Source organism: Sus scrofa, chromosome 6 (assembly GCF_000003025.6).
Source record: "Sus scrofa isolate TJ Tabasco breed Duroc chromosome 6, Sscrofa11.1, whole genome shotgun sequence".
NCBI lineage: Eukaryota > Metazoa > Chordata > Mammalia > Artiodactyla > Suidae > Sus > Sus scrofa.
The window spans coordinates 27,238,450-27,257,205 of record NC_010448.4 but is presented as its reverse complement, the minus strand read 5'-3'; the positions used below and the strand labels follow the sequence as shown (position 1 = coordinate 27,257,205).

Sequence of the window (18,756 nt, the reverse complement as noted above, 5' to 3'; positions counted from 1 at the left end):
TTCATTTCGGCTGTACAATGATGGGAACGCCACAAAATGTTGATCCTATTCCTGAAGTTTGTTTGTGGAGGGCACATTTGCCCTGTGCTGGGTCTGTGGCAAATATTACAGGAAGCACAAGATGGGGTTGTGGCTTTCCAGTAACAGATCTGGAAGCTGTGAACCCTCTTGGAAATGGCTTCCTTTTCCCTGCCCACGAGGTGGCTGCTAGCATCTTGTACTTTTGGGAGAGGTGGGAAATCCCTTCCCCTAAGCACTGGCGTGGACGCACACAGTCACTGCTCTTTGCTACACAGCCTAGGTTCCAGGGCCTGGGCCTGTTGAGGTACCCTATCTACCTCACCCGCTGATTTTTTGCTACCCGACTATGAACAGGATTTCCAGGCTTCACATCCCTTAGTTGTCTGTCCAGTGGGAACGTTAATGGTGCCTTGTTAAAAGATAAGTTGAGGCATATCAAACATTTTCAGATTTTATCTGAACAATAGCAATTCAAATCGGGCAGCATTCAAACTAGCAGAGAGAAAGTAGTTCTAAGGAGCTGTACCAAATGAAAGGCAGAGGGAGTGGGGACAAGGAACTTATACTAGGCAAAAATGCCAGCTGGTTATTGCAAGATTACTTTCCTTTAGGGGATGGCAGGGAGTCTGTTTTGCAGATTTTTTTTTTTTTTTTTTTTTTTTTGCTTTTTAGGGCTGAACCCACAGGATATGGAGGCTTCCAGGCTAGGGGTCGAATTGGAGCTACAGCTGCCGACCTACGCCACAGCCACAGCAACTCATGATCTGAACCTACACCACAGCTCACCACAATTCCAGATCCCTAACCTGCTGAGCAAGGCCTGGGATCAAACCCGCAACCTCATGGTGTCTGGTCAGATTGTTTCGGCTGTGCCATTATGGGAACTCCTGTTATGCAGACTCCCTAACTAGTGCTGATCAGGAGATGCCTGATTGGCTGGTCTAAGATTCCATTTCTGGGAGAGCCAAAACTGTAATTAAGTCTTGTTTTGGTGAGTGGTACTTAGCATAAGCAATTCCATTTTGAGCCTGTTTAAAAAACAAAAGCAAACAACAATAACAAACCCAGCTTCCTGAAGGATCTAGTATATTTACAGTTCAGACCCTGGAAATATCAGGGTCCAGAGGAGAGAGGCTATCTGTAAAGCAGGACAGATGGCCTTAAGTTGCAGCTCCACCCCCCTGACTACTTCTGATCACTTCCAATAAATTGCCTAAGTCTCCGAGGATCAGCTCAACTCGGACAATATCCGTTTGTAAGATTGTTGGGAAGAATAAATGACACTGAAAGTGTGTGCCAGGTGCCTGGATAGAACAGGTGATCAATTAAGTAATCTCCAATAATTAATTAACCAATCAGTCGCCGGTACTACTGGCCACCCATCCGCCAAGTTTTGCCAAATCACAGGTTCATTCCGCCTGGGTCTCCTTCGCCGGAAGAGTTTCGGGTTGCAAACCGCGAAGGGACCCCTCACCTTAGAGGGAGGAGGAAATGAGACGTGGTTTCTTTAAGGGAGGGGCGGGGCGAAGGGCGGGGCTCGGCGCGCGGAGGCGGGCCCAGTCGCCCGGGAGCGCTCGCGTCGACTTGCGCCGGAAGGAAGCCGGGGCTTGGGGCATCCGCCCGGCGAGCCTTGGGGCATCCGCCCGCCCGGCCATGCTTCTGCGGCCGCTGCGGAGCTGGGCCTGCCGGGTACTGCGCTGTGACGGCCCCGGGAACCCCGCCTACGCCCCGGGGTCGCGGGCGGCGCAGCGCTGGGCCTGGCCTCTGGGTAACACGTCTCTCTGTTCCCTTCGCAGATGTCCCGGATACGGCCGGCGCCTCGGGCCATCAGCTCCACTCCCTGCCCTCGGCTCTTGGGACCCGCCTGCACCCAAAACCCCTCCTCCGAGGCGCCTGGGGGAGGGGCGGGGCGGTCGTTGGCAGGGGCCCCAGAAGCGAGCCGGCAGGGGGTGAGCGGGACCTTGGGGTTCCGGGCTCCTCTCCTGTTCGGAGCCAGCAAGTCCTCTAAAGAATCCCCCTCCCTGTTGGGCCCCGATGCCCCTCGCGGCTCCATTCTCTTGGCCTTGGGGGAGATGCGGGCTGGGAGCTGCAGATAGCAGTCCTTGGTGCACATTGGTGCCAGTGAACAGTGGGTGGGTTAGCCTCGGTGCCCTCCCTCTCCCCCGGGAATGAGAGCCCCTTTAGAGCCAAGTTCTGGCATTCTTTGGCCTCGGGCTCTTCAGTGGCAGCTTAGAACCCCCTGTGAAGTGGGGTGGGGGGAGCCTCGATGTCAGCCCTCAGCTTGCAGGAGAAACCTGGGTCCTGAGCCAAAACCCGTGCCTGCTGTACCCGTGAGCTGTGTGCTAGCGAAGGCCGCTCTTCTCTTTAGCTGGACTCCCATCAGTGAAGATCATAAATATGAAACATGTGGAAAATGGAAAGCATGATACACTAAGTGAACAAAGATGAGCACAGTTGGGTCCTACACGTGCTGACAGGACCCAGGCGGCAGTTGCATAGGTAGACAGCCTTGGTGGGTCTGCCCCTATCCACCTAGGAGGGTCCCAGGTGTCAGTGGAAAACAGTTTTAGGGCAAGGAGTAAGCATAACAATTACTATTTTTGTGGTGGTTTAGAAAATTAGGACAAAGAAGAGCGAGCTGTTTAAAACTGAGTTTAAAATTGATTTCCTTTCTTTTGTAGATAAAGATAGAGAAAATGAAAAAAAGAAAAAATCAGTGGTAAGTCTCTCTTATGTACACTTTCTTCAGTGTAGGATTATATGTATATACATAATACACACATACATGCACATATATGCATGTTTTGAGGAAGGGAGCGAAGGAGGATATACACATAGTTAAAAAAAAAAAAACCCCAAAAAACAGGGAGTTCCTGTCGTGGCACAGTGGTTAATGAATCCAACTAGGAGCCATGAGGTTGCTGGTTAGATCCCTGGCCTCACTCGGTAGGTTAAGGATCTGGCGTTGCTGTGAACTGTGGTGTAGGCTGCAGATGTGGCTCGTATCCTGTGCTGCTATGGCTGTGGTTGGTATAGGCCTGCAGCTACAACTTGGATTAGACCCCTAGCCTGGGAACCTCCGTATGCCGCAGGCGCAGCCCTAGAAAAAGACAAAAAAAAAAAAAAAAAAAAAAATACCGAAAATGAATACAAGGGGATCTTCAGGGCTAAGAAGATCTTTCTCCATCCCTGGGCCCCAGATCCCCTCCCCAGAGGCCACCTCTGATACCAGTTTTACCAGTTTCTGCTATGGCCTTCGTGGGTATCTCCACAGGTAGACGACTGCATGTACTCACAGCATGGATTTGGAGTGTTAGCCTGATGAATGATGACAGAAGGATTTGAAAGGTGCTCCTCCTGTGTGGGGAAGGTTGGTTTGACTATGGGTTAGTGGGTGGCAACCTGGCTGTGAGGGCAAGTCTGCTGACCACCGCTCCCAACCCACCACTGCTGAGACGGGCAGGTGGGTGGGGGATCACAGAGAGACCAGGGGTGTCCACAGACATGGGTTTAGCCAGTGCAGTGACTTTGAGGTGCCAGCTCTGGGGTGGGGCTGCGGCTGGTGTGAGGTTGAAGGTCAGAGGAGGATCAAACTGGACATGTCCATCGGATGTTGGAGCCATTTGCTAGCTGTGGTGGGGAGCAGTATTTTAGTCAGCGTTAATCTAGAGGCTCAGTTTCTTTTTTTTTTTTCCCCTTTCATTTTTGGTCGTTCCACAGCATATGGAGCTCCTGGACCAGGGATTAGATCTGAGCCTCAGTTGAGACCTAAGTTGTAGCTGTGGCAAAGCTGAATCCTTAGCCCACTGTGCTGGACCTGGGATCAAACCCGCGTCCCAGTGCTCCCAAGATGCCTACTGATCCCGTTGCGTCACAGTGGGAGCTCCCAGAGGCTCAGTTTCTTAAAGGAGCTGGACGTTGGTAGATATGATTGGGAAGGGGCTGGCTTGGTGGGTGGTGGCAGGAGTACCTTGCCTGGGATCTGTAGAGAGCTGAAGCTGTGGGCAGGCCCCCTGGGGTACGTGGGGGGATGGAAAGAGCCTGGGAAGGAGAGAAGTCACATGAAAAGGACTGGTGATGAAAACGCTTGAGATTTATGGAAGCTTGTCGAAGCTAGAGGTGGGGTAGGGTATGGCAGCAGGCACCGTAGATGGGGAGGGGCATTGATGCATTATTGTCCAGTTGAATGTTGGGCTAGGCCTGTCCTAGGTGCTTTCTGGGTGTGGTCTGCCATTCTCCAGACACACAGTGGGTGGGCCGTGGGAAGTGGTGTGGAGCCTGCATTCAGGCCCAGGGCTGCTCTTAATCATTCAAGTCCTCTGGTTCCTGTGTGGCCCTGGGGACCCGGACATCCAGCAGCCTGTGTGCTTAGCCTATGAGGGAAATGGCAGTGAGTAGGACGACGGTGGCTCCAGAATCAGGGAGTAGGGGTGGGGCTTCTAGAGGATGACGACTGAAGAGAGACTTGGGGAGCTTTGAGGCCTCCTGGGAGAAAGAGGAGAGGGCGCGGCAGGGGTGTTGGAGCAGAGGGCACTGTAGGGGCAGGTCACAGAGGGATGAGAGCCTGAGGCTGGGGCCCACCCAAAGGGGTGCCCTGTGGGTGGGGCCGGGACTGGAGACAGATCCCAACACCCAGAGCCACTGAAAGACTTTGCTGGACATGATGTGGCTGACCTCTCAGGAGGAGGAGGTGGACCGTGGACAGGGGATGAGGGATGGCGCTGGGCTGGACTGGAGGCGGGGAGGCTGCTCAACCGGGGGGGCTAGAGACCTTAACTGGGGGCCAAGAGACAGCGCAGGTTCTGCGAATGAGTAGGAAGCAGGGCCCAGGGCTTTGCTGAGTTGCTGGGTGAGGAGGAGGACATCTGGGGCCTTGAGGTGTTTGGACAGAGGGCTCAGCCTTTCCTGAGGACGGGCTCAGGAAGAGAGGCCATAGTGGGTGTTGGGAGGTGGTGAATTGAAGGGACATGCCATGGGACAGGACAGGGAATATCTGGGCCAAGCTGCAGCTGGGACGTGAGTCACTGCCACAGAATTACAAAATAAATTCCAAAGTCGATTTTGAAAGTGCAGGGGACTAAGATAATCAGATGAACAAAGCCTGAACAGACATTTCTCGAGGGAATTTATTAATGGCCAGTAAAGGTAAGAAAGTGCTCAACCTCCCTAACAGAGCAAGACTGCTTTTGGAAATGGAGCGGTGAAAGCTATGGATCAGACCGGGGACCTGGGTTCCGTCCCGGCTCTGCTCTTTAGTAGAGGTGGCCAAGCCCTAATTTCCCCGTCTGCGTAAAGGGGCAAATAATTCCCAGCCATGATCGTTGTGAGGATCAATTTGCAATGTTGGCAAAGCCCACCGGGGCCAGTACTAAATGTCTAGTCGGCGGCGGGCATCATTATCCTTATTGCGAATAGAACCGACAAAGATTTAGAACGAGATAAATCCAGTATTGGTAGGGTAAGCTAAAATGCTCACTCGCATCCTGCTAAAAGGTGTGCGCGTGGGGACAGCATTTTTGAGGGTAATTTGGCATCGTGCATCAGTAGCCATGAAAACGCATTTATCTTTTGATGTGGTGGTGACACTTCTAGAAGTCTGTTGAAGGGGAATAGTCAGAGCCAATGACAAGGATGTATGTACAGGCATTTTCGCGACAGCACTATCTGTCTTATCAAAAAATGGGCATCGCAAAACAGTTTTATCATAAAATAAAAATAACGACAGAAAGTAACAGCCGACGGTAGAGATTTCAATAGTTCATGGTGTATCTTATACGATGGAATATTCTTCAGCCATTGAAAAGCATGTTTTTGAAAAACATTTAACGACCTGGGGACGTACTCGGTATGTAAGAGATGAAAAAAATAAGGGTAAAAACATATGAAATATGATCCAAATGAAATAATATAGAAACTGTCCATAGGGAAAGAAAACAGGAAAGGAGTTGTCAGTGGGTGTCTGGGAAAGTGGGTGTGAGTGCAGGAGAGGGAGAGGGAATTTGGGGACTGAGGCTGGAACTCTTAGTTCTTTGAATGTGAGATAAAATTAAACTGGGTTCCTTTATAAAAAATGGCTCTGTTGAGTTATGATTTACATACCCCCAAATTCACTAGTTTTAAATACACAGCTTACTGATTTTTTTTAGGAAATTTACAGAGTTGTGCAACACCTCCATCTAATTTCAGAGCGTTTTATCGCTCAGAAAAGAAACCTCATGCCCACTGCAGTCACTCCCCCGGACCCAGGCACCCGCTACCCTGCTTCCTGTCTCTATGGATTGGCCTTTTCTGGAGGTTTCCTATACACTGGAGTCATACAGCGTTTTGGTCTTCATGTCTAGCTTTTCTCACTTTGTAGAATGTCTTCGAGGGGCACGCATGTCGAGCAGGTGTCTGTCTGTGTGTCATTCCTTTGTGTTGCCGAACAGCGAGCGTTACTGTAGCGTTTCGTGGTGTGAATGTCCCATGCTTTGTTTATCCATTTGCTGGTCGTTAGCCATTTGGGCAAGTTTCCATTTCACTGCTGATTTCTCAGGGTCTTTGATGGGACAGCATAGATTCTGGCTCTTCCAGTGGCGGCTTTGAAAAGGAAAGCCTGGTTCTGATTCGCCATCTCAGTGGCAGTTATCTTTGGAGTCATGAGTGGCTGCTGCTGTCTTCTTTTCATTCTCTATATTTCTTACTGTGAGAAGGCTTGGCTTCTGTCTGCAGAAAAGATTGAATGTTGTGATTTTCAAATAAGGCCAGGGGGTGCCTCACCGTGTCTGTTACCATCACAGAAAGTTGGAATCCAGGCCCAAGGGCAGACGCAAGGGGAGGTAAAGCTTGGCACATCCTGCCGGGGTGGGGGGTGGGGGGGTGCCTGGCTGGCACCATGCTCCCCGGGCGTCGTAACCATCTTTTCTTGGCATTTCCTGTTCCTTTTCTCCTCCAGTTCACGCTCATTCCGAGCTCAGTGGATGCCGGGCCTGGCTCCGAGTCCTCAGGGCCTGGCACATGGAAGGCCTTCAGCCAGCTGTGGAAAGACTCTCAAAGATGAGAAATGTGTAGAGAAAACAGTACTTGTCTGCAAGATGCTGAAATGGGGTGATATTTCTCTCTCAGTGGAGGGATCATGGGCAGTATTTTCTGCCTTATGATTTTCTCTGTTTTTGTCAAGGGGTGTGCACTTCTCTTATTCTAGTTTCAGACATCACTTTAAAAAAAAATTTAAAGACTTCCTTTGCCCGGCTCCTTTCTTCCCTCCACGACAGGAACTTTGTGCGACTCTTCATGCCTTGCCTGCTCTAGCAGGTAAACCAGTGGGTAATCCAAGGCCTTCGTTCTGCCAACTTGCAGGATTTCGTGGTGGGACTAGGAACACGTATTCTGGGGAGAGGGTCTCACGAAGACCTTCCTTGCAGTGAACAGGAAAGAAACAATCTGTGCAGAACCATGTTGAAGTCAGGCTGTTTTCAAGAGTCTAGGAAGAGGGAAAATCCTTTCCTCTACAGAACAACAAGAGGTCCGCTCCCCCGGTGCCCTGATGGGACCCTCTTTTGCACACTCTTTTGGGTTCTTAGAGGTTCTGGTCCTGAAGGAGTGAACTGTCGGCGAGTCGGGGTCGAGGGCCAGGCCTCCCGGATCCCTGTTACAATCAAGGCAGGAAGAAACCTTCGTATGCGACTGCGGGAGAGTGCAGGTGCTGGGGAGCTCGTGGAGCTGGGCCCGGCGAGGCAGCCCCCCGTGAGCCCATGTTTTATGGAGAGTGTGGCTGAGGATCCACTAGGGTCGTGACGAGGGGTCTGCCAAGCCTGGTATGAATTCCAGCTTTTTCCCCACCAACCCTGGCACCTGGGGCAAGTTACCTGGTGGCCCACGTTTCTCTGGTTCCTCCAGCCTGGGTGTAAAGGTCGCTGTGCAGCAGGGCAGATCCCCTGTGGCTCTTTGTACCCCAGGGGACATTGAATATGTGTGTGTTCTCCTGGGCCAGTTCGTCTCCTCACTATGTGGGACTGCCCGTTTCCTGTCGTGGTCTCTGGAGCTAAAGCCACTTGGCCCGTGTCACCAGCAGCCCTGGCTGAGCAGAGCCTTGTCAGAGTTGCTGGGCAGCAGGTTCGAGGGCCCCTACCCGACTCTGACTGAGAGGGTCTGGGTGTTCCACTGGTGCTCCTGGAGCAGGGTTCTGTGGGTTGCTCACTGAGAAGCCCCGCCCCGGACCGCGGGGCTCAGCTTCCTGCGCTTTGAAACCACTTGGAGAGCTTTCCAAGGTACCGAGGGCGAGTCCCACCCAGAGATGGTGCTGGGATTGGTCTGGGCTGTGGTTTCCTTGTGGAGCTTCTTAAATCTCCCCGCTTAGCTACATGATTCTAGCACATACCTAAGTTGGAGAGCCTCCGCCTAAGCCGGAGAGCCCCCTGCCTCAAGCGCTTTCTTTCTCTGCTCTGAGATGCTTGCAGGAGGCTCCTTGCCCTGCTATAGTTAGGCCCCTGCCCCCGGGGCCAGCAGTGCGAGCAGAGTCTTGGGCCAGACTCTGCCCCCTGCTTTACGCCCTTCTAGAGCCTCATCTTTCTCTGCTGGGTAAACCTGGAGACCTACTTCTCAGGTGCTGCCAAGGTTAAGGTCAGAATTGGTATATGTTACACATCCTAGTCCTTCTCTCCTGTCCTGATCCCGTCCTGTCCACGGCTAAGCGTGTTTTCCTGCACACAGTGGTGAGTTGGGTTCTTCATAACATGCGCGTGCTTCCCAACCTGAACGCCATTCGGCTCTGGTTAGGGAGGCAGGACCCTTAGGCCTGAGATCTAATAGTCTGCTGGGGAAGGGCAGAGCCAGGGTGGCCGAGGGCCAGCTGTTCGGGGTCTAGGGGTTGACCTAAGGGACGTTTTCTGCTGGAGGACAGTGGTCTGGTGGCTGCCCCTGGAGGAAGGGATCAGATTGTTAGTTACTGTTACTAACAACTGGACCTTGGGAGTTTCCTGCAGTAAGATTTTTGTGTACACACTGACGTCTTGGACTGAACCAGTTACGCTGTTCACCTGCGTCCTTCCCTAGAAATTCTTCCTTGATACTCCCTGGGGCACTCCATTTCTGGTTCAGGTTTATTTGTTTTAAAAATTTTGGGGTTTTTGTTTGTTTGTTTTGGCCACGCCTATGGCATCTGGAGGCTCCCAGGCCGGGGATCGCATCTGAGCCAGAGCAGTGACGCTGCTGAACCCTTAACCACTAGGCCACTAGGGAGCTCCCCATGTGTGGTTCTGACGTGCACTTGTTTTTTTCTAGATCTGTGTCGAAGGCAACATTGCAAGTGGGAAGACGACATGCCTGGAGTTCTTCTCCAACACCAGAGACGTTGAAGTATGGCTTCCACACCAGGTTTCAAGGCGCCTGCAAGAGCTTGGTGTCTTTATTAAGGCTGCGAACTAGCCCTGTCCAGTAGAAGGGCTGCTGGGGAGTTGAGGGCATCCTCTGTGGGAGGAGGGAGCGGCCCCTTGCAAGCTTGTGCTTGGTTTCCGGCCACATTTGGCACCATGCTCCCTTTCCCATGGCTGATTTTGCTTTGTACCCTCTCACCGTATATCTTAGCCATTTGCTGTGTCCTGTGCGTCCTCCTGGTGACCCAGACTCAGGGAGGTATTGCAGACACACCTGTCCTGAGCGGTGTAACTCTCACTGAAGACCTTGCAGCAATAACCGTCACACCAGCAATGCCAGCTAGCCTAGTGAGGGTCATGCTTGATGCCAGTCATGCTTGTGTCAAGGCTTCCCTGCGTCGTGTAATTGATCTCATCCTTACCAGAGCAGTCACTAGAGATAGGTCTGTCATTGCTTCAGTTGCAGAGGAGAACACTGAGGCTCAGCGAGCTTGCACTGCTTGGCCAGTGTCACACTGCCAGTGCGTGGAGGAGCCAGATCCCAGCCCAGGCCGTCTGCTCCAGGGCCTTGTTCGGTTCTGTGGTGTGAAGAGCTTTGGGGGCTTTAGGTTTCAGCTCAGTGCTCTCTAGGTTTCTCTCTCTGGTGTAGGTTCTTCTGGCCCCTCTATACCCCTACTTTCTACTCCTTCTCAGGGTTTGAAAATATGTGTTGATTTCTGTGGTGATCTGATGAATGTCTGCCTCCCCAGTAAGTTTCAAGTTGCATGAAGGCAGGGCTGGGGCGGCTTTGCTCCTGCTCTATCCTTGGGGTCTAGGATGGCACCCTGGACCGTGGGTGCTCAATGTGCCACAGATGGGGCACAGGTCTGGGTTGCCTAAGACACATCCTCTGGTGGGCCTGAGTAGGGCAGCATATGCTCCTCAGGGACAGGAGTGGAGCGCTAAGACCCGGAAGGAGAGGGAGGTGGAGGGAATGATTCACAGAAGAAGGGATATTTGAATTGGATTTTGAAGGGTGTGTAGGAGTTCTCTATGTAACAAAGGTTGAGGTGCCGTGAGGCAAGCTGGGCACCCTAGGCGGAAGGAACAGCATGAGCAAAGACACAAAGGTGTGAACGGTGGGGGGAGGTTACTTGTCAAGGGTCCCGTGCGTTGCGTTCCCTTGGGCTCTTGTGAACTCTGGCACCTGCTCACACGCACTTGAAGGTCCCCAGAGGGGTCTGGATAGTCTCAAAATCTTGGCCCCAGTAGCGCCATTTCCATCCTTTCTAGTACACACCTGCACACCTAGAAAGGCTCCTGGCATAGTTTATGGAGGTTACTAAAGAAACACGACTCTTTGCTGTCGGTGTGCCCAGCACAGAAATCAGAGGGAGGAAGCAGAGGCAGAGCAGACCGCCAGGGTCACAGGAGAGCCCCCAGGCGGGGAGCTGGGCTCAGACCACAGCCTAAAGCGCCAGAAGTGGCCTGCCTCTAGGCTTGTCTCACCTCCCTACCCGGCCACCAGGCTGGGCAGTGGAGACCAGGGTGGAACACATGGAGGAGGGTGGCGTGTGCATATCCTTGCACATGGGGGTGGACGGAGTGGGTCTCGGCCGTTTCTCCAAGTCACGCCAAGAGGCCAGGTCTGGATGGCATTGTGGCCTTGCAGGGGGTGTTGCTCAACTGTCTTGGCCCACCCTGGGCGCCTAAATCTTGACTCTCAGCCCCAACACATTCCTGCACAGGGCTCAGAACTGAGCAGCAGCAGCTTGCTGATGGGTCCTTTCCTTGCAGGTGTTACCGGAGCCTGTGCCCAAGTGGAGGAATGTCCGAGGCCACAATCCCCTGGTGAGTGTTGTTTCCCGTGGGCACCACCAGCTTCCCCTGAGGACGCTGGGGCTGGTGCCTGAGCTGCACCCTGCCCAGACTAAATAAGGCAGAAACTGTCAGAATCTTTGACTGAAGCATTCCAGAGAGGGGACAAGAGCGAGAGAAGGTGAGAGAAGATGGAATGCCAGTTGTGGGCCTGACAGAGAAGCCTCAGAAACATTCCGTCCTCCAGGCCCCAGCGAGGCACCGGGGCTGCGTCATTGTGTAAGAACGAGAGCTGCAGACCTTAGGGGTTAGGGGTGGCCTTTCACGGGACACGGTCCAAGTCTCACAAGTCTGAGTATCAGTGGTACAAAGAGCATTTCCTATGATGGTCTTAGAATAAAAAATAATAGAATTCGGTATTTTTATACGTGTGTCCACTCGGGAGCAAGATTGGTGTTTTTTGTACAAAATCTCCATTCATGGCTTTCTCTGAATTGATTTTCTCAGGCAGAAAGGTATTTGTTTCTGCAGCTGTCAGACAAGAGGGAGTGCTTCTCCTAACCTTCCTAAGGTTTTCTTTCACCCACAGTTAGAAGTCTGCAGTTGTTTTTTCTTTTTATTGCCACACCAGCACATATGGAGGTTCCCAGGCTAGGGGTTGAATCAGAGCTGCAGCTGAGGCCTAGACCACAGCCACAGCAATGCCAGATCCGAGCCACATCTGCGAGCTGCACTGCAGCTTGGAGCAACAGCAAATCCACTGAGTGAGGCCAGGGATCGAACCTGCATCCTCACGGACACTAGGTTGGGTTCTTAACCCACTGAGCCACATTGGGAACTCCCAGAAGCCTTCAGTTTTCAGTGCAGAGCACCAGAGTTTCATTAGTTCAGCCAAGGACAAAGAAAGCAGAAATGTGGGAGTTCCCGTTGTGGCGCAGTGGTTAACGAATCCGACTAGGAACCATGAGGTTGCGGGTTCGGTCCCTGCCCTTGCTCAGTGGGTTAACAATCCGGTGTTGCCATGAGCTGTGGTGTAGGTTGCAGACGCGGCTTGGATCCTGCGTTGCTGTGGCTCTGGCGTAGGCCAGTTGCTACAGCTCCGATTCGACCCCTAGCCTGGGAACCTCCATATGCTGCGGGAGCGGCCCAAAGAAATAGCAAAAAAAAAAAAAAAAAACAGATTGGGGTTATTAGCAAGCGGACCCTGGAGCCGGAAATATTTTGTATCTGCAGGCAATGGAGAGGGGTGGAAGAGGTTCTGCTTTTTTTTTTGGTCTTTTTGTCTTTCCTAGGGCTGCACCCGAGGCATATGGAGGTTCCCAGGCTAGGGGTCCAATTGGAACTGTAGCTGCCGGCCTACACCAAGCAACACCGGATCCTTAACCCACTGAGCGAGGCCAGGATTGAACCTGCAACCTCAAGGTTTCTAGTCGGATTCGTTAACCACTGAGCCACGACAGAAACTTCTGCTTTTTTGTTTTTTGTTTGTCTTTTTAGGGCTGCATCCATAGCATATGGAGGTTCCCAGGCTAGGGGTCAGTCGGAGCTGTAGCTGCTGGTATACACCACAGCCACAGCAACACAGGATCCTAACCACGTCTGCGATCTGAAGCACAGCTCACGGCAACACTGGATCCTTAACCGACTGAGCGAGGCCAGGGATGGAACCTGCATCCTTATGGATGCTAGTTGGATTCGTTTCCGCTGAGCCACAACGGGAACTCCTCCAGGGAAGTTCCGTTTTAGAGAGGATGGCTGGGAAGGCATCTCTGACAGGGTGACATTTGAGCAGAGATCTAAACGAAGCAAGGGGGTGAGCCGTGAAGATATTTGGAGGAAGAATGTTCAGAGAGAAGGCACAGCAGATGCAAAGGCCCTGAGGTGGGCTCACGCTTCGGTGTTCGGGGAACACGAAGGCGGCTCGTGGGGTTGGAAGCTCAGTGAGCCAGGGGAAGAATGGTCTGAGATGGGAGGAGATGGCTGTGATTGTCTGGGCCCTTTGGGCTTTGGCGAGGGCTTTGGCCTTGATTGTGAATGCAGTGGGAAGCCAGTGAATGCACTGAGCAGGGCAGTGATGGGAACTGGCTGCTAGATAGAGAGCAAACCCCGGGGGCTCAGTGACCACGATTGAATGACTGAGTGACTGCGCCCTGGGACTTTATTACAGCTCCTGTTACAACTGTTCTTGGGCCGTCCTCTACCTGAGCCAGTGTCTGTCTCTGTGATGATGTTGGGTTCATCTCTGGCCCCAGCCCAGCCTATAAGTCTCATGAGATGGCTGTCAGTGACCGGAGTCCTAGAGATGGAGCATTTTGAGATAAAGCCCTGTGTTCTCCCCCCTGCAGGGTCTGATGTACCGTGACGCCTCTCGATGGGGCCTCACGCTGCAGACGTACGTGCAGCTCACCATGCTGGACCTGCACACTCGTGCGCAGGTATGTTTCAGAGGCTTGGTTTCAACCTCCTTAAACACAGTTTCCTTCAAATCAGGGCCAAGTCGTTGCCAGGAAGGGAACCCTCCCAAGGAAGCGGCTGGGCCTTCAGTGCTGCTCAGCCTCTTCTGTCCCTGGGGCCAAGGTCTGTGTTCCCACAGGTCTCTGAGGACTGGCCTCTGGCCCCGCCCCTGCCAGCCTCAGCCTACCCAAGAACTGACCCTGATGCCACGTGAGCCCGAGTCTTCATGACCTGAATGTTTCTGGGCTCATCGCCTTTGACTCAGGTTCTCCTCACAGTGTGGTACCTGCACAAGGAGCAGCAGTGGCACCGGGAAACTTGTTAGAGATGCACATTTTCTGTCTCCATCTTGGACCTGTTGAATCAGAAATTCTGGAGATGAGGCCCCACAATCTGTGTTTTTACCAAGCTCTTTGGGTGCTTTTAATGCACGCTCTTTTCCTCTGTGTGAGAACCCGCTATATAACCTTCACAAGGCCTCTTCGTATTTTTGGTTCAGATTCTTGAGAGAAAGAATCTGACTGGCTCGGCCTGGGGCAGATGTCCAGCCCTGGGCCAGTGCAGATCATGGGGCACAAACATGTGCTTGGACCCTTGTCTATGTGTGTGAGAGAGAGAGATAGGGCAGAATCTTTGAGAAGACAGGCTGGCAGTGGGGATCCCACTGGCACCTGAGAGACTGGCATTGGAGGCTCTCCTTGAAGGAGACAGGAGATCCCTACAACCAGTTGCTGTGACACAGTCATTCGCTGGGTGGTTTGCAGAGCTGGGCACTTGCAACCTAGCTTTCATTTTGTAAATCTGCATCTTTTAAAAGTGGAAAAAGACAGGAACAGAACCCTATGAATTTCTGCTTCCCCAAAGATCTGTCTGAAAGATAGAGATTAGAGGATCTAAGGTGGGCGCTCGCCCGACCGTTCCTGAGTTTGGGGCTCCATCGCAAAGGTAAATCGTGTCTTAGTGTGTCTGAATTTAATGGGCCAGAGCTGTGTTCCCATATTGAAGGGAGTCTTTCAGGAAGGAGGCAGAGAAAGAGATGGTCAGACTGGGAAAGGGGAGCAGGAGGGGAGAGGGATGAATGGGGAGCTAAGTGACGAGAGGACGGAAAATGGAAAGGGAGGCAGGTGGACAGAGAGACGAGCAGGGAGAGAGAGAGTCTGAAATTCCCAAGTTACCGCTTTGAATCAGCCTCTGATTGGTCGGTTCCGGTCCCATTGGTGCTGTGGTGTCAGAGGAAGGGCACCTCCGTCTTCCCAGCGGGACCCTCTGGACAAAGGGAAAGGCTGCCTGTGGAGGGTGTGGGCACGCTGGCAGAGCCGCAGCATCAGCATCCTTTCCGGCAGGGAGCCCCCACCCATGCTGTGAGAGGCCGTGCAGTTGGCAAGTGTCCTTGTGGGGTTCCAGAAAGCCCCACCCCAGCCCTCTCTCGGAGCTTCCCCTGCTTAAGCAAGTGCACCCTGTTCAGGTCCATGCTAAGCACCACATTTTGCACTGGCCACCACTTTCCTGGGCCACGCTGGCACTTTTTCCAGCGCTTCCCCAAACCCTCCGTCCAGTGAAGCCTCACCTCTCCTGGGGAGAGGCTGCTGCTGACAGGCCTTCCCGCAGGTCCAGTGAGGCTCAGGGTGCGGGCAGGGCCCAGGGCTGAGGAAGCCTGATCTGAGACACGTGCTTCTCCTCGAGTGGCCGCCTCCCTCTCCTGCGGCCTCTCAGGTCTTGTGCTCATCGAAGACCATAGGCGGGGGAGAGACGGGCTTTCTGCAAGGCTTCCTGACCCCTGCTCTTTGCTTGAGTCATGAATCACTTTCTCTTTTCTTCCAGACGTTACCTGTACGGTTGATGGAGCGGTCAATTCACAGCGCAAGATACGTTTTTGTAGAAAACTTGTATAGAAGGTACCGTAGTTTACATAATAAGTTATTAAACCATTACATTTTTAGAAGTGAGGTTGGAACTTATATATCTAATTGACAGCTGTTGAGTCTCTGCTGTATTGAATTAGTTATCTGTTGCCACAGTGACCCTGTGTAATAACCAACTGAGCCCTTGAGCCTGTGTGGTCCCAGGATGAGAGGCTTTGTCCCCCCACCTTAAGCATCCCCAGTGCCGTGGGGTTGGGGTTGGCGGCCAGGGCAGGTCCTGACTGTGGCTGTGTCTTCTGGCCTCAGAACTTCCTCGTGGGCTCTACCCTGCCAGCAGGCAGCGTTCCAGATGCTGGAGCCCTGTCTCCTCCCAGCTCTGGGCTCCTCAGTGGGGCTGGGGCGTCTACTGCTGGCTTACAGGACCCTTGGCTCTCTCCTCTGTGCCTGCTTGCCAGCACCTCCGCCACAGGGAGGAGAGGCAGGGGAGCCGAGAGGACGAGGGTGCCCCGCTGGTGTCCCTTTACCGCGGACCCTGGCACTCGGGTGTGATTCCTGTGACCCTGCGTAGCTGGGCTCTCTCTGTCTTCTCATTGTGGTCAGCTTGGCCGGTTCTGTGTGACAGCCAGTGGCTCTTTTTGAAGAGGGTGACCTGGAATGGAATGAGGTCAGGGGGAGAGTGGGGTGTGGACTTAGGTACAGTTGGGTTCCATCCCGGCTCTGGAGTCCTAGTGAGCATGACCGGGTTCCCGAACCTTTCTGAGCCCTTCTCTCTAATCCTGTCACTCATCTCTGGTGACCGTTTGGACAGGTTGCCTGGTGAAGGTTTTGTGATCCTTGCCCACCTTGGTCTTCACGAAATTGGCCAGTTTAACCCCCTCGACTGCCATAGGCTGCCTGACGCCTGTGAGCCTCTTTGCTTGTCCCGGGGGCAGGGTTAGGCGTTGCCTGATGTCTGGGCTTTGGTTCCTCACACCCATGGCTCTTCATTACAGCGCTTCTGACAGTGGTTCTCTATTCCCTAACCTCTGGCTGGGTCCCTGTCACTGGTCCAGATACTGGGGCCTTGCCCTGGGCTGTTTCATGGGAAGGGTAGGAAAAGGCTGTAGCTTTTCTTCTTTTCTTCTTTCTTTCTTTCTTTCTTCCTTCCTTCCTTCCTTCATTCCTCTCTCTCTCTCTCTCTCCCTTCCTTCCTTCTTTTCTTCCTTTCTTCCTTCCTTCCTTGGTCTTTCCTGCCTGGCATTTCATAGTTAGGCCTCCCCTGGCCCTCCCAGAGTGCCTGGCATCGCAGTTAGGGTTTCTGTGGACAGTGAAGCACAGAAGAAGTATGCAGTGTCCTTGAGTCCTGGGACCTAGTCGTTTTAAGTTTTCCCATCCTTCAGAGGCATGGATTTCCCTGAAGACCTTGTTGGAGCCTCAAGACTGATGGGAGCCCAGAGGCTGTCAGTTGGTCCATGGCCTTGGGTGCTCCAGAGGTTGCCAGGAGCAGAAGGGCACCTTGGAGGGCCAGGCCATTTACCACTTTGGTCTCAGGGAGATGCGAGAAGGTGGTGCTCCTCGAACCCTCTCCCTGGAGTCCTCCAGAGGCAGAGGGAAACTCACCTAGGCAGCTGCCTCCCCACAGGTCCTCCCAGGCCGGGGAGCCCGAAGCAGCCTACTGACAAACTGGCAATTTCCTTGATGTCACCTCTGTTATCTTTAGAGGATCATTTAGACTTTGCGTTCTCGTATCTAACACGTCCTTCTGATCGTACCTGTAACAAACTCTCTGCTCAGTCTGTGGCTTAGAGTCCCTTTCCCTCAGCCAGTCTCCCCAGAGTCCCCGAGTTAGGGAGGCTGAGAGGCCCCTTCCCAGTGCTGGCCATTGCCTTGTGGTTGGATCCAGCTTGTCTCTGTTCCCTGGAGATACGGCCATGGCTCATGTGTTTGAGGGGCAGAAGTTTGTGTAATTTTGCCACTGGGGGTTAATTGCCGTCGAGGAAGATTCTGGTTACACAGTCTTTCCTTAAAGATGTAAAGAACCTTGCAGAAAAAGCCTTTGATACCATCCAACACCCATTTCTGATAAAAACCCTTGAGAAAGGGGGAGTAGAGGGAACCTACCCCAACAGAGTAAAGGCTAAATATGACAAACCCAGAGCTAACATCGTTCTCAGTGGTGAAAAGCTGAAAGAATTCCCGCTGAGATCAGGAACAGGACAAGGTGTCCGCTCTCGCCACTACTCTTCAGCATAGTTCTGGAAGTCCTAGCCACAGCATTCAGAGAAGTAAAAGAGATAAAAGGAATCCAAATTGGAAAGGAAGAAGTAAAACTACCACTATTTGCAGATGACGTGATACCATACCTAGAGAATCCTAAAGACTCTACCAAAAAACTGTTAGAGCTCATCCATGAATTTGGCAAAGTTGCAGAATGCAAAATTAATACACAGAAATCAATGGCATTTTTATATACTAACAATGAAAGATAAGAAGGAGAAATTAGGGAAGCAATCCCATTTACCATTGCATCCAAAAGAATAAAATACCTAGGAGTAGACCTACCCAAAGAGACAAAAGACCTGTACTCTGAAAACTGTAAGACACTGATGAAAGAAGTCAAAGAAATCAAACATACCATGCTCTTGGATTGGAAGAGTCAGTATTGTCAAAATGACTATACTACCCAAGGCAATCTACAGATTCAGTGCAATCCCTATCAAAGTACCAAGGGCATTTTTCACAGAACTCGAACAAAATACTTTAACGTGTGTTTGGAAGCACAAAAGGCCCAGAATAGCCAAAGACATCCTAAAAAATAACAATGGAGCTGGAGGAATCAGGCTCCCTGACTTCAGACTATACTACAAAGCAGCAGTCATCAAAACCGTATGGTACTGGCACAAAGACAGAAATATAGATCAGTGGATCAGGATAGAAAGCCCAGAATTAAACCAACGCACCTGCAGCCAACTAATCTATGACAAAGGAGGCAAGAATATACAGTGGAGAAAAGACAGCCTGTTCAATTAGTGGTGCTGAGAAAACTGGACAGCTACATATAAAAGAATGAAATTAGAACGCTCCCTAACACCATACACAAAAATAAACTCAAAATGGATTAAAGACCTAGATGTAAGACCAGATACTATAAAATTCTTAGCGGAAAACACAGGCCAAACACTCTCCAACAGAAAGTAGAGCAATGTCTTCTCAGATCCACCTCTTACAGTCATGACAGTAAAAACAAAAATAAACAAGTGGGACTCAGTTAAACTTAAAAGTTTCTGCAC

At 52.1% G+C, this 18,756-nt stretch overlaps 1 protein-coding gene across 16 annotated transcripts in view; it reads left to right on the top strand.

Annotated features, from left to right (window-relative positions):
* The window catches only part of TK2 (thymidine kinase 2, mitochondrial), a 29,225-nt gene continuing 12,029 nt past the window's right edge, over positions 1,561–18,756 (top strand). For 3 of the 16 annotated variants that reach the window (XR_002344552.1, XM_021093992.1, XM_021093987.1), the window contains exons 1-6: positions 1,602–1,789; positions 2,703–2,740; positions 9,283–9,375; positions 11,151–11,204; positions 13,517–13,606; positions 15,447–15,520. Coding sequence is in view for 13 of the 16 variants with exons in the window: in XM_021093992.1 (XP_020949651.1) it covers positions 1,675–1,789; positions 2,703–2,740; positions 9,283–9,375; positions 11,151–11,204; positions 13,517–13,606; positions 15,447–15,520 (464 nt within the window). In the remaining 3 variants the exon portion in view is untranslated. Of the gene's footprint in view, positions 1,790–1,817; positions 1,971–2,389; positions 2,521–2,702; positions 2,741–3,295; positions 3,392–9,282; positions 9,376–11,150; positions 11,205–13,516; positions 13,607–15,446; positions 15,521–18,756 lie in introns of those variants that run through there. The other 13 variants (XM_021093990.1, XM_021093997.1, XM_021093998.1 and 10 more) reach the window with 13 other exon arrangements.